Source organism: Anthonomus grandis, chromosome 19, assembly GCF_022605725.1.
Source record: "Anthonomus grandis grandis chromosome 19, icAntGran1.3, whole genome shotgun sequence".
Classification (NCBI taxonomy): domain Eukaryota; kingdom Metazoa; phylum Arthropoda; class Insecta; order Coleoptera; family Curculionidae; genus Anthonomus; species Anthonomus grandis.
Window position 1 is genome coordinate 7,326,941 of NC_065564.1, and position 25,869 is coordinate 7,352,809.

Sequence of the window (25,869 nt, forward strand, 5' to 3'; positions counted from 1 at the left end):
TAGAGCAATAAAACCTCATTAGGTATGCAAAAGTGGTACCTGGTTTTGGGTCAATTTATGAGTTTTGCCCATTGTTACCCACTGATAAACATTGAAAACGGTTCGCCAAAGGCGTGCAACTGGGACTTGTTTTTTACCTTATAATTAATGTACTTAAATGCTATTTTATTTTAGAAACTTACTTTTGTTTAAATGGAACAATATATTTTTTTCACAAATTTATTGAACATAATATGTAGAGTAAAATAGTTGAAAATGTCACTTTTGGATCTGGCACTTTTTGAACAGTGTATAACAATTTTAAATTATAATAGATTGTAGTCTTCTTCGTCATCTGACGAACTGTCATCACCTCTAGACATTATAATTAAAGGATCGACTGTCTGATCGATGAGGATGCTGGACTGCTTTTCGCCAATTCTCTGGTGTCGCTTCCGTAATGGCTTGATCAAACAGTAGCTTAACATCTTTCATTTTAAAAGTCGTGTTTTGTCTTGCTACAAATCAGTTATATTATATTTTTCGGCTATATCTTCCACGGCGTATTTCATGAAACGAGTTTTGTGTAAGTTTGCTATTGCCAGCAGTTCTGTTTTTATCAAATTTGCTTCAAACGCAATACCTTTTGCAGTCAGCCAATCGATAATTTCTTGCTTTCTCCAACTTGAAGTTGGCGTCTTCTCTATTCGCCGTGAATGATAGCTTGCGTTATCCATAACCACCACCGAATTAGCCGGAAGAAATTTTATCATTTCACCAAAATAGTCCTCGAAAACGTCTGAGTTCATGTCTTCATGGTAATCTCCTGTGCGAGTCGACTCAAAGGTTAGCAGACCTTCTTTTAAAAATCCCTCTTCGCTTCCAATATGTGTGATTATAAGTCTTTTTCCTTTTCCCGAAGGTACTTTAATACCCGTAGACAGGCCTTCTATGAAAGCTTGGCGAGCACTGGTTATATTTTTGTCTTGCCACATTTTTTGGACTATATAACCTTCGTTAATCCACGTCTCATCAAGATAAAAAACTTTCTTTTGCTCCCTGCGGTACTGCTTGATACTTCTCAAGTATTGTCGTCTCCAACAAACAATTTCGTCGCTCTCCAGTAAAAGTGCTTTGCGGTTATGCTTTTCCCAGGCAAAATCCATATTTTTTAAAGCTTTCCATAAAAGTTTTCTACTTATCAACGGAATACTGTCATCTCGGCCAAGCTCCATTAAAATTTTGTCTAGGGTGGGTATTTCCTTTTTAAAATAAAAAGAGTGAACTTTTCTTCGAATTATACATTTAGCATTTTCATCAAGGACTTTTGTAGGTCGTCCTGGCTTTTGCTTGGGAGATTCCACTTGACCTGCTACTTTTCTTTCCCGCAACAATTTGAAAATGGTGGACTTTCCAATTCCACTCATTCGAGAACATTTTTCAACAATTTCTTGCACAGTAAAACTAGGGTAATCGTGTTTTATGCAATCATGTACATTTAAAATAATAACTTTTTCACTCAGCGATAGTGGAGAATTTTTAGTACATTTTTTCGTTAGACTGAATACCTCCATTTTTTAAATATTGGGATAATAATATTGTGATTACACTGCAGCGTAGCAGTGACTACTAACGTTTAAAATATGATTTAAAAGTATTTATAGTCTGTATATATTACCTGACCCCATTTTTGCATGTTACAAAGCGTTAAAAGATAGGTACCTATACAAAAGGATTAAAAGTATTTATTTAGTATTTAATCTCTTTCAAAATAAAGGCATTTAATCCGTGAAAATTAAATGCATAAATATTATAAGTACCTGCGCCTTTGAACTACCACGAAATGTAGCCAAACAGAACGGAATTCCCCAGTTTTATTGCTCTATACACTTCTGAAATAGAGTATAACAGCTGCGATGCAGTTTGCTTTACCATATATAAAAGCTTTAAATTCCGCGAGTTCAGGGAATTTGCCAAAACAATCGGAAGAAGAAGTTCATGATGATCATGAAGAAGAAGAAAAGTCGGATGATTCCCAGACAACACTTCCACGGACAAATTCTGTGTCCCTGCCAGCACCATCTCCACAATCAAATTCATTGCAATTACCATCTCCTCACTCGTATGCTTTGCCATCTGAGCCTCCACATTCATCAATTCATAAAAAAATTTCAAAAGAAGAAAACAAGAAGAAATCATTTTCAAAGCACAGAGATAATAGATGAAAGCTTTGATGAATATTTAAAAGCAAAAAAAAAACTTGATCCGCTGCAGGCCAATAAAATGTTTTTACTGAGCCTACTGCCCGATTTGAACGAGATGTCTTCCCACCAAACAAGAATGTTTAAGCGAAAAGTAATGGATTTTATTGATGACATAGTATGCCAAAGATTTTGAGCCCAAATTCAAATATATCGACAGGGTCTGAAGTCTTGGCAGAGTTGCAACCTACAACCTCAACAATTCAAACAGAACAAGGAAATATACTTCACCCCCCTTTATATAGCAACACATAATCCACAGAGAGCCTCGTCTTATTATGAATTTCTGAGAAATATGTTCAATACTAATGATGTTTAATTTAATAAATTCTTTAGTTTTTATATTAAAGAAAATAAATTTGTTTTTCTTACCTAAGGGTTATTAAAATTCTTTCGTCTGCTCCAACACATTCTCGCATTGGAGTATTTTTCTTGTGGATAGCAGGGACAAGAAATTGTACTAAATGTGCATATGATTCCCTTGACATTCTATAAAAGGCCAGAAACTTGGCGTCGGTTTCTTGTAGTTCTTTTGCAGCAACAAAAGCTCTGCATTTTATATTTTTCTCAATGTAGGGGTGAATCCAATATCTCCTTTTCTTTTGTCGGTATCTCCTTTTTATATAATAGTAATAAAGGATAATATCCTCATCAGTTGAATCACTAGACATTTTTTTAACGCGCACTGTACTAAAATAATAGTTTAAGCACAAAATTTCCCCGATAATTCAGAAGCGAAGTGATTTTATCAGTTGCATCGTGTGCGATTCTTAGTTGGTAACTAGTTTGTGATTTAAATTTCCAATTAGTTGAGTTTCTTTTTAGTTTCTTAATGTGCGGAGGGCCTTAATATGGCCACTTTAATACAATTTAACGGGTTTGAAATATTAATGTGTCGCTCTGTCCCTTACGTGGCCGTACCCTTAATCAGGGTATAGAGCGAATTGTTAATTTTAATACAGAAAATGATAAGGGTAATTTTGTTATGGCAATTTTATTGGACTTTAGAGGAGTCCTTGAGACAGTAACTCGTAATATTTTACTAGTTTTAGTCAAGGGAAGAGAGTCTTTCAATTTGGTATCAATTACTTGCAGATTTTTGTTTGACTAGTTTGACTACTAGCCTGATTGAGAAATTTTCAATCAATTTTAAATCATTCGGATCAATCTTTTTAACTCGGATTTCCTTACGGTAAGTTGAAACAGCCTCAGAAGTAACTAAGTTTGGGCAAGTTTACATTGCCGTTAATATCAACTATATTTTCCCAGGTAAAACCCTTAATCATAAGGTATGTTGTGGGAAAGATATGATATTAAAGACTAAACTTTGATTCAGATAATATATACACGTATGATAATAACTTGAGTATTATAAAATAAAATGTTTTCTATTGGACACTCAAGAATAGGAATATTTCATTTCCAAAAGATAATACTCAATTCAACTTTCCTGGTATTACATACAAAAAATAACATATTTTATGTAATAATTATTATTATTTTCAGCTGCCTAAGTATCTTTAGGCGTATTTAATAATTATTACATTATCAAAAGCTCAGTTCAGCCAATCAGAGTGACCAGCAGCGCCGATGTGGCAACTTTCTGAAACTGTTTTTCGTTCATGTTTATGTACACACGTTTAGCATATAGATTAGTAAGTATCCTTAAGTCTAGCCTCCTTGCTTGAAAGTAAAATTTGCATGTTTATCCTGACATAACCTCAAATTCATTATAATCAGCTGATTTGTGTGCAAATAATTAAATAACTTGGCCCCATCATAATTCAAACCACAATAAATACAACCAAGTTCCGTGAATATTCCCTTGGAATTTAGAATATTCTGCGAAGATCATCACTTTCCCTAGTTCAAATCAATAAACTTAAATAAAACCAGACATTTGAGAATAAGGTACCATTTATTAACCATGCAATTCAAGAAAATTAACTTAGTGCCACAATATCTATATATATATAAGAAAAAGGGAAAGTACAACTTTATCTTCTGCCTTTCTTCCCGCTCTTCCCTTTGCCCTGACTAGCCTGTGCCGGCTGATCACCACCGGGCTTCACTTGTCGACTCTTCAACTTGGGAATCATATCCCCCAAATGGAACATTACGCTGTCCCTAGTGGGGAACAATGGGTTACAGGGTGCTCCATCGTCATTTTTCAGTTGCACCCTTATTCGGCCCCTGTAGAGCAGCTCTTTGCTCCGCTCCCTGCTGTACAGTTTATTTTCCACACCCACCTGAAAGGTCGATTAATTAATTAAGAGGTTAAAAATGCTTTTTTTTGGAGAGTCCTACGGTTAGTCCCGCGGCCACAAGTACGTCACGTATCTCTTGGTAAGTCGGGTTTTCCACGCAGCGGTTTTTCGGGATCCTACGCCCCTCTGCCACCGATTTTTTATTGTTTATGTAAGCGGGGTAAATGCAGATCCACCTGGAATAGTTTTTTCATTTTTTTAAAGACATTTTTAAAAAAGGGGGTTCTGGCCGACCTAGAGGAACAAAAGGCCGAAGGAAGGACCAATTTAATCATAAAGTACTTAAATGGTATACCTACAATTAACGAAAAGGCCGAAACAAACTAAATTGCTCTAGGGTAGTTGATGTTTCATTTTGGTATAGTAATTTGAACTCGGTGGTGAATAAGATAGACGAATGGAAAGCAAGAGTTGCAATAGCGAATCCCACTTTTATTATACTGACAGAAACATGGCTGCAGGGCGGCATAAATGACAGCCTGATTAGCATAGATGGATATAATACATACCGCGGAGACCGTCAAAATCAAAAAAGGGGAGGTGTATGTATTCTGGCCAAGGAAAAAATTAATGGCTTTAAAATAAATTGCATTTTCTCGGATAGTCACAAATTCCAAACATCAATTGATGCAGTATGGCTGGATGTCCAGATATGTGAAGTGAATTTGTCTGTTGCTTGTTTATACAGACTGGGAACAACTACTAGCGAAGAGGTCAATGATAGATACTATAAAAAAGACATACACATCATCAAAATGTCCAACAATTGTTGTGGGAGACTTCAACTAACCCAACATTAACTGGAAAAGTCTCTCAATTGCACCACCAGACAAAAAGATGCAGGATTTTATGAACATGTATCAAGAAATAGGAGCCCAGCAGTTGATTGATTTCCCAACAAGATACAGAAAAGACCAAAGTTCCCTTTTGGACCTCTTCATAACCAACAATCCTAAAAGCATCTTTGATCTTTGCTCAGAACCGCCCATTGGCTGTACCGACCATGTCCTAATAAAAGCAAAAACACAACTAAAAATTCCACCCAAACAAACACAAACAATTGTAAGAAGGAACTTTTATGCCGGTTTTCCACTAAACGAACAAAACACAAACTTGTGTCGAAAAAAACAAAATTGCAACTGTTCGCAAACTTTTTGAAGACTCGAAGTTCTTGCGACAGTTGCTGTTTTGTTTTTCGGGTCCCGTTCGGAAGCGGTAAACATCAAAGGGTTTCACGTGTTTAAGAACTGGAATTTGTATAGTGGAAACAGCATGTTGCGTTTTTAAACGTGTACCTACGGTTGAGATTTTCGAGTTTAAGTGCGATTTACATATTTAAATAGTTTCTTTGGCGAGGTATAGTTTATTTTGGCACATATAGGCTTGCAATCTTTTCCTTATGCTATATTCGAAAAATGCACGCAAATCCAATCACTAGAAGATGTTTAAATCAATTTTTTTAAAGTCATGTGCAGTTGTATTTATTAGACACGTTACGACATAACTCAGCTTCTAGTGCCTAAATTTGCCTGATTTTTATTGCAAAAGTTGCCTGGATCCCTTCTCGATATACAGTGAAATATTCAACCAAATCCAGCCACTAGAAGAATTTTTATGGAAATTTTTAAAAGTCATGTCCAATTCACTGTTGCTTATTAGAGACTTCAGGGTTCTTTGACTTATAAATTAACTTTTAGTGCCTAAATTTGCCCGATTTTTATTTCAAAAGTTGCCTGGATCCCTTCTCAATATACAGTGAAAGATTCAAGCAAATCCAGCCACTAGAAGAAATTTTATTGTAGTTTTTGAAAGTCATGTCCAATTCACTGTTGCTTTTTAGAGACTTCAGGATTCTTTGACTTATAACTCAACTTTCAGTGCCTGAATTTGCCTGATTTTTATTTCAAAAGTTGCCTGGATCCCTTTTCGACATACAGTGAAAGATTCAACCAAATCCAGCCACTAGAAGAATTTTTATTGCAGTTTTTGAAAGTCATGTCCAATTCACTGTTGCTTATTAGAGACTTCAGGGTTCTTTAACTTATATAACTCAACTTTTAGTGCCTGAATTTGCCTGATTTTTATTTCAAAAGTTGCCTGGATCCCTTCTCGACATACAGTGAAAGATTTAACCAAATCCAGCCACTAGAAGAATTTTTATTGCAGTTTTTGAAAGTCATGTCCAATTCACTGTTGCTTATTAGAGACTTCAGGGTTCTTTAACTTATATAACTCAACTTTTAGTGCCTGAATTTGCCTGATTTTTATTTCAAAAATTGCCTGGATCCCTTCTCGATATACCGTGAAAGATTCAAGCAAATCCAGCCACTAGAAGAAATTTTATTGCAGTTTTTGAAAGTCATGTCCAATTCACTGTTGCTTTTTAGAGACTTCAGGATTCTTTGACTTATAACTCAACTTTCAGTGCCTGAATTTGCCTGATTTTTATTTCAAAAGTTGCCTGGATCCCTTCTCGACATACAGTGAAAGATTTAACCAAATCCAGCCACTAGAAGAATTTTTATTGCAGTTTTTGAAAGTCATGTCCAATTCACTGTTGCTTATTAGAGACTTAAGGGTTGTTTGACTTATATAACTCAACTTTTAGTGCCTGAATTTGCCTGATTTTTATTTCAAAAGTTGCCTGGATCCCTTCTCAATATACAGTGAAAAATTCAACCAAATCCAGCCGCTAGAAGAATGTTTATGGAAGTTTTTGAAAGTCATGTCCAATTCACTGTTGCTTATTAGACACTTCAGGGTGTTATCCAGGGATCGGTAGTTGGCCGAGTGCTTTTTACATCATATTTGTTTGATCTACTTGGACTTATAAAGATGGACACAAGTCTGTTTGCAGATGACTGCAAAATATATGCTAATCCTCTAACCAGTGCAGCGCTGCTCCAGGCAGACCTGGTCAAGGCAATGGGGTATAAAACTAAACACATCCAAATGCACAGTGTTGATGATAATCCTGATAATGAATATTTTCTGGATGGATGTGCCTCAAAATCAGTGAATGAACAAAATAACATCAGACCTGAAATGGGAACGTCATATAACCAGAATTTGTAAAAAAGCAAACTCGCTAGTCTATCTGATAAAACAAGCTTTTAGGGACCATTCTATTGAAATGATATCCACTCTATACAAAAGCTACATAAGACCAAAAATAGAATATGCCTTTGTTGTATGGAACCCATATTGTATTAAAGATATAGACCAATTGGAGAAATTACTGCGCAAAGTAACAAAAATCCCTTACGAATTAAGCGAGGTGCCATATCCAGAAAGATTAATCAGGTTTGGGTTGACCACTCTCAGAGAGCAAAGACATAGAGGCGCTCTCATTTCAGTGTGTTATTACCAGTGCAATTTGGCGAACCTTTTTCACTATAGCCAAAACCATCATCTCCGAGAACATCCAAAGAAGCTTGAAAAAGAAAGAACGGCAAAACTTCCCAGAAAAAACTTTGTAGCGAATCGTGCAGTGCACTTGTGGAACTCGTTAAATCAGGAAACGGTGACGGCTCCATTCAAGAATCGCGTTGATGTTGAGCTGGGACTAAATTCGGAGAGAATGATCCACTACTGCATGTGAGCAGGTCCACCTACTCAAGCCTGAAACATATGGAAGAAACAAAAGCTTCATCGGTCTCACCGCCTGCTATTGTCAACATAATAATAATAATAAAAAAAGTCGTTATTGTAGGGGTTGCAGAACAAATGGAATAGCTTTTAAATCATGATCTCTTTTGTATCTGTAGAACCAGTTATTAACAGAACTGTTCTTTGGTAAAGACAGTAATAGCTGTTAATTTGCTTTGTAATGATTGTAACCTGGATTTCTTTGCGATAATTGAAAAATCGACTGAAACTGAGTTCCTAGCGCTAGATAAGTCATAGTTAATTGTTTTGTAATACTGTAACCCAATGCTGTGTAAAATTCAATTTCATTAAGTATTTAGTTAGATATTACTTAAAGACTATTATTGCTTATACTAATTATAGATTATTATTGCTATATCAGTTAACTATTTCATGGATTTTCTCTGTTTGTTTCTTAAAGACTTAATAAATAAATTATTAAACTAAGGGTTGAAGGGGTAAGGATCATTCAGATGGGGGGTGAACTGACCTTTCTCTTTCGCTGTGTTTTTTATCGGGACTCCACTGTAATATGGGCGGATGGGCGTGTGTGGCACCAGAATGCGAAGCCATTTGTCTATATTAAGCGTTTTTCGTAGGAAAAACTTTTAGTGAAAAAACATGGAAAATGTAAACATATGTGGCAAACGTCATTAAACATATGGAAGTGACGTGTGTCAAAATGGTGGAACCCTAGGCACTCCAGAAGTTTTGTTTGACACAACATGACAGCCCTTGCTGTCATTTTTTGTTTGTGGCCTCCGAACAAAACAACGTGAATTTAATTATTGTGTTGTTTATTCGTTGTGAATTCGTTGTTTAACGTGCAATTTTCACCGCTACATTGGCTGGTTTTTGCACCGACTATTAAGCCCCTAAACGGTATTAAACACAAATAAACACCTTCGGCAATTGAACTCCTAAAGTTTCACATTACATTCAGTACCTCATAAAATTCGTTTCCAAACGAAATTGAAGGTGAAAATGTATGAAATATAGACGGGGCTGCTTAATATGATGAGGCAAATAGTAAATTTCCTGTTCTGCCTATCATTCTTTATTGGTGTAAGGGGCATTAGTGAGACCCCCCATGAGACCTTCGGAAGGACAGGTAAATAACACTATTTCCCCTTGCTTTAGTTTTATTTTGTATGAGAAGGTCAATAGTCAAGGCAAACAAACTTGTTTTTTGAGTGATAAGCTTTGAACTCTTCATAAAAGTTAATTTTTCATTACAAAATAAATAATTGTACAGTGGAATAGAGCGGTTGATTGGAGCCCTGCTATCTCGTTCTAAGGGCTTATATATGTACAAAAAAGTCAGGCCCAGAAAAGTCATGGTACAATAGAGAATTACAATACAAATTTTATTTATAATTTTTTTATGAAATAAAAATCAATTTTTACTTTTATGTATTTATTTTTTCTAATGCCCTACATCATAACATAAACCTATTTCCATAATATATCTAACATACAATAAATAAAAAAATAAAATAAAATTTCTTACAAAAATTTAATCCACAAAAGTCAAGGTACATTTCAGACTATGGGCTAATAAAGTTCTGTCAATAACACGTGGGAAAACCCTTCAGTTTAATAACCTCTTTTAAGCGATTTGGCATTGAATGAACTAGTTTTTTCATGACATCGTTGGATATTTTTGGCCACTCTTCTAAAATTACCTGTTTTAAGTCTGATTTATTATAAATCACATGTTGCCGAATTTTTCTCCCCAAAACATCCCATAAATGTTCTATAGGATTAAGATCGGGACTTTGGGGAGGAGTTTCCAGCAGATGGGGAGTATTAAAAACCAACCACTGACGTACTGTATAAGCTTTGTGCTTAGGGTCGTTATCCTGTTGAAAGTAATAGTTCTCATGCAACCCTAATTTTTCAGCACTGGCACATAAATTTTCTTTTAAAATATTTAAGTATACTTTTTGATCCATTGTTTTCGTCGATAAAAACACTATTTCCTACACCTGAAGTTGCCATGCAACCCCAAACCATTACTCCACCTCCTCCATGTTTCACTGTTTTGATTGTATTTTTTGGATTAAGAGCTTCACCGGGTTTCCTCCACACCTTGACACGACCATCGGACCCAAACATGTTAAATTTACTTTCATCTGACCAGATAACTTTATCCCAGAAATCAAGTTCAATACTTGTACTTTTCAGCGAATTCCAGTCTCTTTTTTCTATTAATATTGCTAACATGGGGCTTCTTACGTGCACTACAGGATTTGTATCCACCCTGGTTAAGTTTCCGGCGAACAGTTTCTTCATGAACAGATACTCCAAACATTTCTCTTAACTCTGATGATATTTGTATGGCACTTTTCTTTGGGTCCTTCTTAATTTCATTTAATATGTACCGGGATTCGCGCTCTGACAGCTTCCGAGGACGTCCTGTTCGCGTTTTATTTTCAATTCTGTTTTCATTTTGAAAACGATTTACTACTTTTTGTATAGTGGACCTGCTTCTTTTAATCACTTCTGCAATTTTGGTGTATGATTTTCCCTCTCTATGCAAATTAATAATAATTTTCCGCTCACTGACACTTAATTCGGTTCTTCCCATGATTATCACTGTATTTACCAGTCAAAGTTAAGAAGAAATATTCTAGTGAATTCTGAAAACGAATGCCAGAATAGTATTAGAGGAATGTTCTTATTAGCAAATAACAAAATAACAATAAATTTAAAAGATACTTGCATATTTTGATTTACACAAATTAAGTATAGTACCTTGACTTTTGTGGATTAAATTTTTATAGAAAATTTTATTTTATTTTTTTGTTTATTGTGTGTTAGATATATTATGCAAATAGGTTTATGTTATGATGTTGAGCATTGGAAAAAATAAATACATAAAAGTAAAAATTGATTTTTATTTCATATAAAAATTATAAATAAAATTTATATATAAATTGTCTATTGTACCATCACTTTTGTGGTCCACTGTATGTTAGTCTAACTTACAAAAAAATTTTATTAAACAGGACAAAGAACAATAGGGTCCTATCACTTCAGGGCTTATACAGTATCACTGACCTATAGTATTCTGTATTGCAGATTTTAATATTAATTAAGTTGATATAATTGCTAATTTTACATGCTGAGGTCTGCCACCTAAAAATGATTCAAATTACTTTAGAATCAGTGCTAAGGATAATTTAATAATTCCATACTTATAATAGATATTATGAGGCACAATTCCCAATTTTAAATATCTTGATTATTGTGAAGAAATACAAGACTTCAAGAATGCAGATTATGCAGGTCTTAACAGCTACCTTCTTGATGCGGATTGGGATAGTAGTAGTAGTAGTAGTAGTAGTATTTATTAATAATAATATACATACAATGCATTATTACAAGTCAAGTCACTTACTTACAAATAAAGATAAAAGATAAAATACAAATTAACAAGTTTTGCCCAAAAGCAGATAAAATATAACATCTAATCACAATATTTGCACTAAACCTAAAACACTTAACATACATTCTTATTAAGACAATATTAACAATATAACTCATAGTGATCTTAACTTATCAATCAGCGTTTTTTATGAATATCTCTCTATGGGGATTGCATATTTTATTCCTTTAAAGAAATATAGAACTTCCTCATTTCCTAAGTGGTTCTCCCCTGAACTTAGAAAGTTAACTAGGAACAAAAGGAGTGCTCATTCATTATATATGAGAGATAATACAGACGAAAAGTATATAAAATTTTCTCGCCTTAGGTCTGAATGCAAACGTATGTCTGATTTGTGCTTCCGACAATATATTGAAGGGATAGATTCTGGCTTACAGAATGACCCTAAATCATTTTGGAAGTATATCAATGATAAGAGGTCCAATTATACCCTTCCCAATACGCTCTTTTATGGTGACAAGCAAGCGTCCAGTGGTTTGGATATTGCAAACATGTTTAAAGAATTTTTCCAAACTGTTTATTCTCCTGGTATTGATAATAATCAGCTGCAAAATGCTCCCGCTAATGGTTTAAATTTAAACATTACTAAGATCTTAACATATGATATATTTGAAGGTATTAGCTCACTCCCTAACAAGATTACTGCAGGCCCAGATGGGATTCCGAATTTTCTCTTGAGGAAGTGTGTATGTACTCTTGCCATTCCTTTATCTTTGTTATTTAATGCTTCCTTACAAACATCCACATTTCCAATTGCCTGGAGGGAAAGTTTTATTGTGCCGTTGTTTAAAGCTGGCCGTCGGGATGTCATAGATAATTATAGAAGTATTTGCATTCAATCTTCAATACCTAAACTTTTTGATAGCCTCATAGCTAATCAACTTTCTTGGTTATGCAAAGGCTTAATATCAGATTCACAGCATGGGTTTTGCAAGAATAAGTCTACTGCCACTAACTTGATCTGTTACCAATCTGATCTTATGAGTAAATTAGAGGATCATAAACAAATTGATTCTATATACACCGATTTTAGTAAGGCGTTTGATCGTATTGATCATCAAATTCTTCTGTCAAAACTGATCTCCGTAGGGTTTCATGTTGATTTTGTGAGTTGGATTAAGAATTCTTTAACTGGCCGTATTCAAAGGGTCAGGGTAGGTGGACATTTTTCTGATCCTATCAGCGTAACATCAGGTCTCCCTCAGGGAGGGCATACATCACCCTTATTATTTAATTTATTTATTAATGATATAGTTAACTGTTTCCTGTATAGTCAGTGTTTGATGTTTGCAGACGACTTAAAATTTTGGAGGGTGGTTGGTAGTATTGTGGATCAAGATTTACTACAAGCAGATATGGATCGCCTAAATAATTGGTGTGAACAAAACAATCTTCATTTAAATGCTAGGAAATGTTGTGTTATTAGTTTCACTCGCAGGATCAACCGGTTTCAATCCAACTACTTCATTAATAATGAGCCACTGAATTATGTTGCATCTATTAGGGATTTAGGAGTTATTTTTGATGAGAAACTCACATTTATTGATCATATTAATTCAATTTCTATAAAAGCATCAAAATTGCTAGGGTTTGTTATGAGAAACTGTTCATATTTCTCAGTCTCTTCAACAAGAAGGGTTTATTGCTCCCTAGTAAGAACTATATTGGAGTACTGCTCTGTAGTTTGGTCTCCATACCACCAGATTCATATCGATGCTTTAGAAAGAGTTCAACATAAATTCCTGAGATATTGTGCTCATAGAACTTTAACTGTCATTGAGAACCATGACTATTCTTATATTGAAAGTCAATTATCTATTCCGACACTGTCGCAACGCCGTAATATTTCTGGTGCTAGTTTTATATATAAGATCGTTAATAGGCTTATTGATTGCCCTGATCTGTTGGGTCGCATACGATTTAATGTTCCTCATCACGGGTTGCGCCATAATGTAACCTTTAACATTCCAATCCACAGAACATCCTATGGAATTAACAATCCTATGGATAGGTATATGAATTTGTTAAACAATTCGAATATTGATGTGTTTAACATAAGTTCCTTAATGCATCTAAAGAGGTCACTTACTTCATAATTGTGCATAAAGTTTTGTATTTACATTCTTGCATATAAATTATTAAGGTTGTTTCTAGTATATGTAGTATAGGTGTTTTTTACTTTAGTATTAATTTTTTAAGTAGGTTTAGATTATGAAAGTTGTTTATGTAAATATTATTGCTTTGTAAAATTTACAGTTAATGGGGTTTTCCCGTATTATGAATAAATAAATAAATAAATAAATAAACATATAAGATTAAAATTAAAATTGGGATGAGAAGTACTCCTCAAATGAGTAGAATGCACCCCTCAAAAAATGCATTTTTATTTGTTTTTTAAACTGCGGAAGGCTAAGAGATTTAATGTTTGTTGGAAGACAATTATAAAATTTTGGTGCAAAGTATCTGGTTCCATTTCTTGATCTCTCAAGCCGGCTAAACTCAGGCACTAGCTCATTTCAATTTCTAGTTTCATAATTATGAAAATGTAGGTGGGTCTTATAGTGATCCAGATTTTGGTAAACACGCAACAGGCACTGCATAATGTACACGGACGGCAAAGTTAATATTTTAAGCTTCCGAAAAGATTCCCTACAGTCATCTCGGTAACCCTGACCAGTCACAATACGAATACACTTTCTCTGAAAGAAAGAAAGAAAATGTGCTATATTACGTAAGACAACAAAATCTTGTGTACAAGCATCCTAAAAACTAAAAAAACTAAAAAATTCCAAATTCACTTTAAATTTCAAACAAACATAACTTCTAAAACACTTTACCATAAAATTCACACACATTACCAAAATTAATCATAACTAAACAGATTGAGAAAAAAAAGCATCTTTTTGATAAATTTCATTAAAAAATAAGTAAAGCTGTCAATAAAACAGAATTTAGAAGAAGTAAATTACATTATTTAACAGGAAACAAAACTAAAACACTAAAATGATGTTAGAGCACAGGTTAAAAGGTATCATTAAAAAAATCGTCAAGGCTACAGATATTGACTATAAACATAGTGTTTTTGATAAAAAATGTGTTTGCTACCAAAGAGCACAGGAAAAACTAAAATCAAGAACCCAATATATATAGCCATTAAAAAATATGCATAAGCGAGTATCTGTTATGGATGGTAGGGTGATCCATGTTAATATACAGGGGGTCACGTCACACATAAGTGAAATTAGACAACTTGTTGTTGATAGTTCTCCGTTAGTGTTGTGCATTAGTGAAACACATATGACTTCTGAAATAAATGAACATGAGGTACATTTATCAGGATATGATACCGTAATATGTTATTCAAACAGCAGACATACAGGTGGTACTATAATGTACATAAAAAATGGTTTAAAATTTACAGTATGGAAAAATGATTCGGTTGATTATAATTTTTGGGCATTATGGACATCAATAACTGTGAATAAAGAAGTCGCTGTTGTGGGAAGTATTTATAGATCTCCGAATTCGGATTGTTAGCTTTTCTTGGAGTATTTGGGCAATACCTTGAATGAGGACTCATGTCAACAGAAAAAAGTTGTGTTGTTAGGTGATTTAAATATTGACCTACAAAAAAATGACAATAGAGCAAAAAACTTAAAAACAGTTATAGATGCCACAGGTTTTCGTCAGATTGTGAAGAAGGAAACAAGAATCACCAATACGTCTGCGACATTAATCGACCACATTATTACAAACGACTATAATATCTCCGAATTACCTAGGAATTTTCCCGCCATAAGCGACCATGAGATTATAGCGGTAAATATGCCATTTGAAGAAGTTAGTAACAATCCTAGAGATATATGTTATAGAAATCTTAATGATGAAATAATGTCGAAAATTAGGACGGAACTAGTGGGTGCTGACTGGAACTACTCCTCCACTGATGTAAATATGATATATTCTGATTTAATAGAGATCGTAAGAGCTGCAGTGGATAGAGTAAGTCCCAACAAAAACGGACATTAAAAAAATACCCATGGGTGAATGATACTGTAAAACGAGCACAAACAGAACGAAACAACGCATACAAACGATTTTGTCTTACCAAAAATGAAATTGATTGGTACACTTACCAAAGGTTACGCAGTAATGTGACTTCACTGATACGACAGGAGAAGAAAACATTTTATGAACAAAACATAGATATGTGTAGGGGTGATAGTAAAAAAATGTGGCGTACTCTAAAAAGTTTGATAGGAAGCAAAAATCAGCCGACAGATTTTGGAGATATTGATTTTGGTCCATATAATACCAGCGTAGAAGAAAATTTAACCAATATTATGCAGATAGTGTCGAGGAAATTTCAGAAAATATAGAGAACCGGCAATGGGACTGTAAAGTTAGTGAACAGAAGGACTCAGAAATAGCAAACTTTAAAAACCTCACTCTCCAGAAACTAAGATCTATTGTATTTAAACTTAAGAACAAAAGTACCAGTGATGAGTTTTTCAGTGTTAAGTTGATTAAAGACTTGTTTTGTGTGTTGGGATATCCTTTACTCTATCTAATAAATACCTCTTTAGAAACTGGTAGAGTCCCAGATGATCTGAAGACAAGTGTTATGATTCCCATCCCTAAAGTGTCAAAACCAACCATCCCAGAAGAATTTCGACCCATTAATTTACTCCCTGTTGTAGATAAGATCATCGAAACAATTGTGTGTCAGCAACTTAGGTACTACTTTGAGGAAAACAACTTACTCTATGTTGGACAATCCGGATTTAGAAATAACCATTCTTGCGAGTCGGCCCTACAGTATATTTGTGCGAAGTGGAGAAAAGAAATAAACGATGAAAATGTTGTGCTTAGTGTTTTTATTGACTTAAAACGGGCATTTGAGACTATAGATCGGGATATCCTCTTTAAGAAATTAAAGTTATATGGAGTTAAGAGTATTGTTTTAAAATGGATTAAGGATTTTCTAAGTAACAGGTGTATGAGAACTAAAGTAGGTGATAGATTTTCAAATAAGGTTCCAAGTAAACTGGGTGTGCCACAGGGCAGTGTTCTTGGGCCCTTATTATTTATAATTTACGTAAATGATATAAACACAGTTCTGCGAAATTCATTTATTAACTTGTTTGCGGATGATACTGTAGTATGCGTGGTAGGTAGGAACTTCAAAAATATTACCAGAATAATGAACTCTGAGATGCATATTTTGTATGATTGGTTGTGCAAAAATAAATTAAAATTAAATATAAGGAAAACAAAGTGTATTGTGTTGGGGTCAAAGACAAATTGTAATAAATTTTATGAATCAGGCTGTACAGTAAATATAAACGGAGATCAAGTAGATTTTGTTTCGGAAATTAAATACTTAGGAATAATTATTGATCCACAGTTGAATTTTTCATTGCACATAGATTATGTTTGTAGAAAATTAGGTAAAAAAATTTCATTCTTATCTCGTATTTCAAGTTCTCTGTCATTATGGTCTAAAAAGTTAATATTTAACACTATTATATTGCCTCATTTTAATTATTGTTCTGCTTTACTCATATCCTGTACACAAGAAAACATAAATAGGCTTCAATTACAACTAAATAAAGCTATGAGGGTTATTTTGAACTGTAGTAAATATACACCAATTGAATATATGCTTTCTACGTTAAATTGTTTATCGGTAGAAAAAAATATTAAAAAGGCAAATTTAACATTAATTTTTAAAATCGAACATGTCTTTTACCAAACTATTTATCAACGTTTTTGGAAAAAAGAGAAAATTTCTATCAATACAACATTCGGTCAAAGCAGAACTATAATATTCAACATGTTAAAACCACTGCTTTACAAAAATCACTGTTTTTTGAGGGAATTCGAATGTTTAATAACCTACCAGTAGAGATTAAAGAAGCAACATCACTGAAAATGTTTAATAGAAAGGTGTTTAATTTCTTAAAGAATCAATTATAATTTAATTTTAAGGAATTTATTATATTACACACATGTATATTAAATGTTTGTTATAGTATTATGTACTAGCCAGGTGCTAAATAAAGGATTATTATTATTATTATTATTATTATAAGGCTATAATATGCCCTGGATAATAAAAGTGATTTTAATTCCTTTTTGAGTCTCTTAACTTCTAAAATTTGTCTGATACATAGAGGAACATGGTTGTAAATTTTTTTGCTGAGGTATATAAGTGAGTTGCAGTCTGCAGCCCAAATACTTTATCTATATGGCAGGAATGACCCCATGTCAGTATGGCATAAGTTAGCTGTGAGTGAAAACTACTATGATATGCTGTAAGTAAGACCTGCAAGGAAGTAATTCCCGCTAGATTTCTAAAGAGGAATAACAGACTGGACAGTTTACTAGACAGTTTGACTATATGTTGTTCCCAAGTCAATCCTGGATCAAGCTGAACACCAAGAAACTTAGCCTCATCTGAACAGCTTCCAAAAGCAGGATGCTCAGTCAATGTATTGTGCCGCAAAGTAAAATTAAGTGTTTGTGACTTTGAACTATTGAGAGAAAGACGATTTGCCAAGAACCATTGAAAGAGGTTATTCTCCGGTGTCTGGAGATCTAAATTAATGATATTGTTTTCTTTATTCAAAGGTGCAAGCAATGATCCATATGATTTGAATATCAGACTCATAAAGACTATTAAGAATTTAATTATTGTTCCCCTGACCAAACTAATCAACCTGGCTATCTTTGAGGGCACATTTCCATCCTGTCTTAAAATTGCTAAGGTCATTCCTATTCACAAAAAGGGTTCAAAAGTGGATGTTGAAAACTACCGTCCCATTTCTCTGGTGCCTATCATTGGAAAGATTTTTGAGTCTTTACTCAAGACTCAAATAGAGGAGTATTTTGAACAAAACTCTTTATTTTATGTGAACCAACATGGGTTTAGAAAGAAACACTCCACCACTGGTGCGGTCCAGAACCTGTGTGACGTGGTGCTTGACGGATTTGAAAGTGCTCTGTACTCCCAAGCCTCATTTTACGATTTATCTAGGGCTTTCGATTGTGTGGAGCATAATATTCTTCTTCAAAAGCTTAACCACTACAAATTTTGTTCGAGAAGTCTGTCACTGCTACAGTCCTACTTGAGTGACCGAAGTCAGTTTGTTTGTTTTGGGAGATGTAGGTCTCAGAGTTTGTCGATTGAGCATGGAGTGCCTCAGGGATCCGTTCTCGGGCCTATCCTGTTTCTTATATTTGTTAATGACCTACCAACTTGTCACCCTGATTGCACTTTCTATTTGTATGCTGATGATACTACATCCCTGTGTACTAATAGGAGTTGCGCAAACATTTCGCTCAAGGCTCAAGAATCTTGTTCTCAGTTTAGAGACTGGGCCGTTTCCAATAGATTGTGCTTAAATAAGTCCAAAACTCAAAATATAATTTTTTCCCTTCGGGACGTTGATTCCCAGCAACAATCTTTAGGTTTGTCTGTGGATTTTCTGGGTGTTAGATTGGATAGTGGTTTGATGTGGCAAGGTCACATAGATAAATTGTCAACCAAGTTATCAAGGTGTACTTTCCTGATTCGCAATTTGTGTGGGTCTGACTCCGCAGGTACTCTCAGGACAGCTTACTAATGACGTATAACTTACTAAACTGGGGTCATTCAGCGCATATGCCCAGGATTTTTGCATTGCAACGTCGATGTCTGCGAGTGATTGCGCAGATTGGATACAGGGATTGTTGTAGGGTCCACTTCAGGCTTCTGAGAGCTCTCACCTTACCAAGCGCCTTCATACTTCTGTGCCTTGTATTCATTAGGGAAAACCTACCCAGGTTTGCGACTCATGCTAGCACTCACAGTCATGACACCAGAAATAGCGGCTCCTTGGTGGCACCATTTAGGAGACTCGAGCGTACCCGTAATGGCGTGTCTTATTATGGAATTAAGTTCCTTAATGTCCTGCCTCTCTCCGTTAAGGATTTGCCTCTTAATGCCTATAAGACAAAGGTAAAACATTTTTTAGTCACCAATGCTTTTTATTCATTTGAGGAATTCCTGAGCTCAAATTTCAGTGCTATTGCATAGGCTGGGTCTCTTGACTTTTAGTGTTAAGTGTTTTTAAGCATTACTTCTTAGGCTTATATGTGTTTTATTTTTGTTCTTAGGTAAAACGAATTTTACAGTTTAATACTTTTATTTGGAGTTATATTTTTGACTGACTTGTGTAAAAGCTTTATACTTTTTGGCATGAATAAATAAATAAATAAATAAATAAATATGGTCACCTTATTATGCTAAATATATAATGTGTCTAGAAAAAGTTCAACGTAAATTCATAAGATACATTGCTTACAAGCTTAATATTCCTTGTATTGATATTAATTACAGTGAAATGTATAGATTGCTGAACATTGAAAAGTAGGAGACTCCACGTAAAAACTGCGTTATTGTCACAACATACAAGATTCTTAACAATGTAATACAGTCTCCTGAGTTGTGTCAGCTTAATTTAAATGTTCCTCCTACTACAGTGCTCAGACAGACTAGATTATTCTACCTTGAACAACATCGAACACTGTATGGTGAAAACTGTGTAATAGGTAGAATGATGATTAACTCAAATAGTGTCAGTATAGATTTGTTTCATTGTTCTCTGAGTTCACTTCAACGAGTTTTAAAATCTGCTTAAGTGCAATATAATTTTATATCTTGACTTTGCTTAAAGTGTGTCTTCTTTTCTATTGCAGTTACTCTGTTTTAAACCATTGTTGTCCTTATATTTTATTTAATTTTATTGATGTTATCTGTTATTTATGCTAGATATTTAATGATACTTCAGTACTAATACTTCAAGTGCTTTATTGCGATATAAAATCTTATTTTGTTGAATATTTTATATACTATATTTATTTTGTAAATTGGTTAATTACTGTATTATGTATACTGAATACTGGATGTTGTGAAATTTAGACCTAATAATTTTATTAGGAAATTGCGCCTCTAATCAATTCCAATGTGCGTCTGGCCAATGTATTCCTTACACTTGGCACTGTGACACCCATAGGGATTGTGACGATGGTTCGGACGAACCGGAAGGGTGCATAAGTGACCAAACCCAGTGCAAACCGCAGCAGTTCCGATGCGCTTTGACTAAGAAATGTTTGCCCAACGGGTGGGTTTGTGATGAGGAGCCCGACTGCGGGGTAAGTGTTTTTTTTTTATTCTCATTTGGAGGGTACAGGTCCCCTCTGGTAGAGGGACTGTTATACCTTTTCCTAAATAAGTTTATATTTAAAATTTCTGATAGTTAATTAAAAAAAACATATTTCCGGCTAGACTATAACTCAGTTTTGAAAAACAACAAAGTATTATAATTGTATTGAGTGTATTTATGTATTCGGTCTGAATTTGACTGAATTTTCAAGGTACACCCAGAACTAGGCCCCGACCTGTCAGACGAGGAACCGAAACACTGCAAACCGGTGCACTGCAGGTTCAACGAGGCCCCCTGTCCGGAGGCCTTCGAGTGCGCCCCCCTGGACACTTTCTGCGACGGTCACTTGGGCGATTGTCCCGGTAACAGCGACGAGTGGGACTTTTGCCGTAACAAGTCGCTCAGTTGTGACCGCATGCGGTGCAGTTACAAGTGCAAACCGACACCTCAAGGTAGGAGTTAAAACTTAGAACTGTATTCATATATGGGAGATCACAGCTTGAGTTAACTATGATATATCACACATAGCTCTTATAATTGAGTTACAGATAATGCTAAAGTTCATTGAGTTTTACAAGTTTTTAATGAACTACAGTCTTTTAAATGTCTAGGATCTATTAAACAGTTTGAAGCCTTTATACTAAACACACCATCAATATTTTATATCAATTAGGTGGTTTTTTGCTATACATGCATTAAATTGAGAGTATGCAGCATTGTTCTGTGTTCTTCAAGTGTTTTCCTGTTGCAAAGTAGTATAGTTCAGATAAAATATATTTCATTACCTATAGGCACTCCTGGTATAAGAATTCCAGTATCTTGACTTTTAGCACATTGATTTTAGTAATTTTTTCAAAAAATACTAAGATAGTCTTTAGTGTACTTCATAAATCAATAGTTTCTAAATTTTGACAACTAAAACCCAAGATATTCACTTATTAATAAGAGACGATTTTTTTTTCTTACAAGGCACTCCTTGAATAAGAATTTCATTATCTTGACTTTTAGTGCATCGATTTTAGTCATTTTTTCAGACAAACTAAAATAATCTTCAGTGTACTCCATGAATCAATAATTTCTAAATTTTGAGTACTAGAATCCGAGATATTCACTTATAAAGGGCAAATTATTGTGAACTATTGGAATAAGAATTTCTCAGAAAAATGAGAGGTGCCAATATGCCAGAAAGGTAAATCAAGGCAATTTTTTCGCAGTTTTCCAGGACGTTGAAGTGGGTTTACATGTGTGCAAGTTGCTAAAATATTTTTTTCTTTTTTCCAGGCAATTTGGGTCCATTTTCCTCAGTTTTCCAGACAATTGAAGTGTGTTTTCATGTACTTCAAACTCTTAGAATAAATTGTCATTTATTTCAGGCAGTTTCGGTCGTTTTCCCAATTGTTTAGGCAATTGCAGTGGGTTTTCATCAGTTTTAAGCCACTAGAGTTAATTTTTATTTCTTTCAGGCAATTTGGGATCTTTTTTCCCCTATTTCCCATCAGTTAAATCGTCATTTATACGAGGTGGTTTAAATCATTTTTTCTCAATTTTCCAGGCAGTTGTCGTAGGATTTCATGTGTCGAAAGATCCTAAAATAATTTTTTATTTATTTCAGATAATTGCAGTGCACTTGCGTTTAAAGATCTAAAAATTAAGTTTTATTTCTTCCAAGCAGTTTGTGTTATTTTCCTTAATTTTCCAGGCAGTTGAAGTGGGGTTTCAAGAGTTTCAAGTTCCTGGAATAAAATTTTATTTCTTTCAGACAAGTTGGGTAATTTTTCTCAATTTTCCAGGCAGTTGAAGTGGGTTTTCAACTGTGTCAACTTCCTAGAATACATTTTTATTTCTTCCAGGCAGTTGGAGTAACTTTTCCCAGTTTTCCGGTTAATTAAAATGGGATTTCATGTGTCTGAAGTTCCTAGAATTTTATTTCGTTTATTCCAGGCAGTTGTAGTCATTTGTCTGAATTTTCCAGGTAAATGAACTGGGTTTTCTTGTTTCAAAGTCCTATAATAAATTTCTATGTGTTCCAGGCAGTTGGACTAATTTTTTCCCATTTTCCAGGCAGTTATAGTGGTTTTTTAGGTGCCTCAACCTCCTATAATCAAAGGTCATTTATTTCAGACAGTTTGGGTCATTTTTCCTAGCTTTCCAGAAAATTCAACTGGGTTTTCATGAGTCCATGGAATACATTTTTAATTCTTCCAGTCAGTTTGGGTCATTTTTTACCACTTTTGCAAGCAGTTGAAGTGTGTTTTCATGTGCTTCAAATGCCTGTAATAAACTGCCATTTATTTCACGCAATTTGGGTAATTTTTCTCAATTTTTTAGGTAGTTCATGTGGTTCTTCATGGGTCTCAAGGTGCCTAAATTAATTTTTATTTTTTTCAGTGAGTGAGTTATTTTTCCAACTTTTCCTGATCGTTTTTATATGTTTCAAGTTCCTGGACTAAATTTTCATTTTTTCCTGGCAGTTTGGATAGTTCCTTTCCAAGTTTTCAGGCAGTGCAGGAAATCTTTCATTGGTTTCAAGCACCTGGACCCTAAAGTTATCTCTGTTCAAACCCCCAGGAAATAATCTGAAGCAGTTAGATCTGGAGATCCGGACGGTCAATCCTCTCCTCCTTCTACACCCGGTCGGACCTTCTCCATTAAGGCTAAAAATATTTATTATCTGTTATCATGGACCCTGTGTATTATTATTGTTCGAGGTAAAAAATACACAAAAAGGCCATAAAAAATTAAGTAATAAAGTGAAGTGAAACGATCGGACATAACCGTGTGTCTATGAACCTATAGGGTGATTATCAAAAGTATCTTCTTTGAATTTGAAAGTAGTCGTTCACTTTTTCTTTTACAAAAATAAACTCAAAGTCTCGAATAGTTGGTAACATGTGTTTCGCCTTTCGATTTTCAAACATTTGTCATAACTTTTTTACTATTTAAGATAGAGACTTGATTCAAAGACTGACATGTGCACCTAGTTATTTAGGACTTATCCTGTAACTACATAAAAATCTGAAAAATCAATGGTTTCTGAGATAAACTGCCATTTGTGATTTTTACTATTTTCACACTTTGCAAGATTTTCAAAAATTTTCATAACTTTTTTGCTATTTAAGATAGAGACTTAATTCAAAGACTGGTATGTGCTCCAAGTCAAATAGGACTTATCCTGTAACTACATAAAAATCTGAAAAATCAATGGTTTCTGAGATAAACTGCCATTTGTGATTTTTACTATTTTCACATTTTGCAAGATTTTCAAAAATTTTCATAACTTTTTTGCTATTTAAGATAGAGACTTAATTCAAAGACTGGTATGTGCTCCAAGTCAAATAGGACTTATCCTGTAACTACGTAAAAATCTGAGAAATTAATGGTTTCTGAGATAAACTGCCATTTGTGATGTTTACTATTTTCACACTGCAAGATTTTCAAAAATTTTCATAACTTTTTTGCTATTTAAGATAGAGACTTAATTCAAAGACTGGTATGTGCTCCAAGTCAAATAGGACTTATCCTGTAACTACGTAAAAATCTGAAAAATCAATGGTTTCTGAGATAAACTGCCATTTGTGATTTTTACTATTTTCACACTTTGCAAGATTTTCAAAAATTTTCATAACTTTTTTGCTATTTAAGATAGAGACTTAATTCAAAGACTGGTATGTGCTCCAAGTCAAATAGGACTTATCCTGTAACTACGTAAAAATCTGAGAAATTAATGGTTTCTGAGATAAACTGCCATTTGTGATGTTTACTATTTTCACACTGCAAGATTTTCAAAAATTTTCATAACTTTTTTGCTATTTAAGATAGAGACTTAATTCAAAGACTGGTATGTGCTCCAAGTCAAATAGGACTTATCCTGTAACTACGTAAAAATCTGAGAAATTCATGGTTTCTGAGATAAACTGCCATTTGTGATGTTTACTATTTTCACACTGCAAGATTTTCAAAAATTTTCATAACTTTTTTGCTATTTAAGATAGAGACTTAATTCAAAGACTGGTATGTGCTCCAAGTCAAATAGGACTTATCCTGTAACTACGTAAAAATCTGAAAAATCAATGGTTTCTGAGATAAACTGCCATTTGTGATTTTTACTATTTTCACACTTTGCAAGATTTTCAAAAATTTTCATAACTTTTTTGCTATTTAAGATAGAGACTTAATTCAAAGACTGGTATGTGCTCCAAGTCAAATAGGACTTATCCTGTAACTACGTAAAAATCTGAGAAATTAATGGTTTCTGAGATAAACTGCCATTTGTGATGTTTACTATTTTCACACTGCAAGATTTTCAAAAATTTTCATAACTTTTTTGCTATTTAAGATAGAGACTTAATTCAAAGACTGGTATGTGCTCCAAGTCAAATAGGACTTATCCTGTAACTACGTAAAAATCTGAAAAATCAATGGTTTCTGAGATAAACTGCCATTTGTGATTTTTACTATTTTCACACTTTGCAAGATTTTCAAAAATTTTCATAACTTTTTTGCTATTTAAGATAGAGACTTAATTCAAAGACTGGTATGTGCTCCAAGTCAAATAGGACTTATCCTGTAACTACGTAAAAATCTGAGAAATTAATGGTTTCTGAGATAAACTGCCATTTGTGATGTTTACTATTTTCACACTGCAAGATTTTCAAAAATTTTCATAACTTTTTTGCTATTTAAGATAGAGACTTAATTCAAAGACTGGTATGTGCTCCAAGTCAAATAGGACTTATCCTGTAACTACGTAAAAATCTGAAAAATCAATGGTTTCTGAGATAAACTGCCATTTGTGATTTTTACTATTTTCACACTTTGCAAGATTTTCAAAAATTTTCATAACTTTTTTGCTATTTAAGATAGAGACTTAATTCAAAGACTGGTATGTGCTCCAAGTCAAATAGGACTTATCCTGTAACTACATAAAAATCTGAAAAATCAATGGTTTCTGAGATAAACTGCCATTTGTGATTTTTACTATTTTCACATTTTGCAAGATTTTCAAAAATTTTCATAACTTTTTTGCTATTTAAGATAGAGACTTAATTCAAAGA

The 25,869-nt window shown here is 34.0% G+C and overlaps 2 protein-coding genes across 15 annotated transcripts in view; one reads left to right on the plus strand and one right to left on the minus strand.

Moving 5' to 3' along the window:
• Nucleotides 1-4,139: 4,139 nt before the first annotated feature.
• Nucleotides 4,140-8,834, minus strand: LOC126747573 (signal recognition particle 19 kDa protein). Its single transcript, XM_050456311.1, has 3 exons — nt 8,646-8,834; nt 4,548-4,683; nt 4,140-4,489 (listed from the first exon to the last, which is right to left on the minus strand). The coding sequence occupies exons 1-3, from the start codon at nt 8,726-8,728 to the stop codon at nt 4,238-4,240; spliced, it is 471 nt and encodes a 156-aa protein (XP_050312268.1). The 5' UTR covers nt 8,729-8,834; the 3' UTR covers nt 4,140-4,237.
• Nucleotides 8,835-8,905: 71 nt separating this feature from the next.
• LOC126747571 (prolow-density lipoprotein receptor-related protein 1) overlaps nt 8,906-25,869 on the plus strand; it is a 236,401-nt gene continuing 219,437 nt past the window's right edge. For all 14 annotated transcript variants that reach the window (XR_007664241.1, XR_007664238.1, XR_007664239.1 and 11 more), the window contains exons 1-3: nt 8,906-9,266; nt 20,590-20,804; nt 21,027-21,267. Coding sequence is in view for 3 of the 14 variants with exons in the window: in XM_050456310.1 (XP_050312267.1) it covers nt 9,170-9,266; nt 20,590-20,804; nt 21,027-21,267 (553 nt within the window). In the remaining 11 variants the exon portion in view is untranslated. The remainder of the gene's footprint in view (nt 9,267-20,589; nt 20,805-21,026; nt 21,268-25,869) is intronic.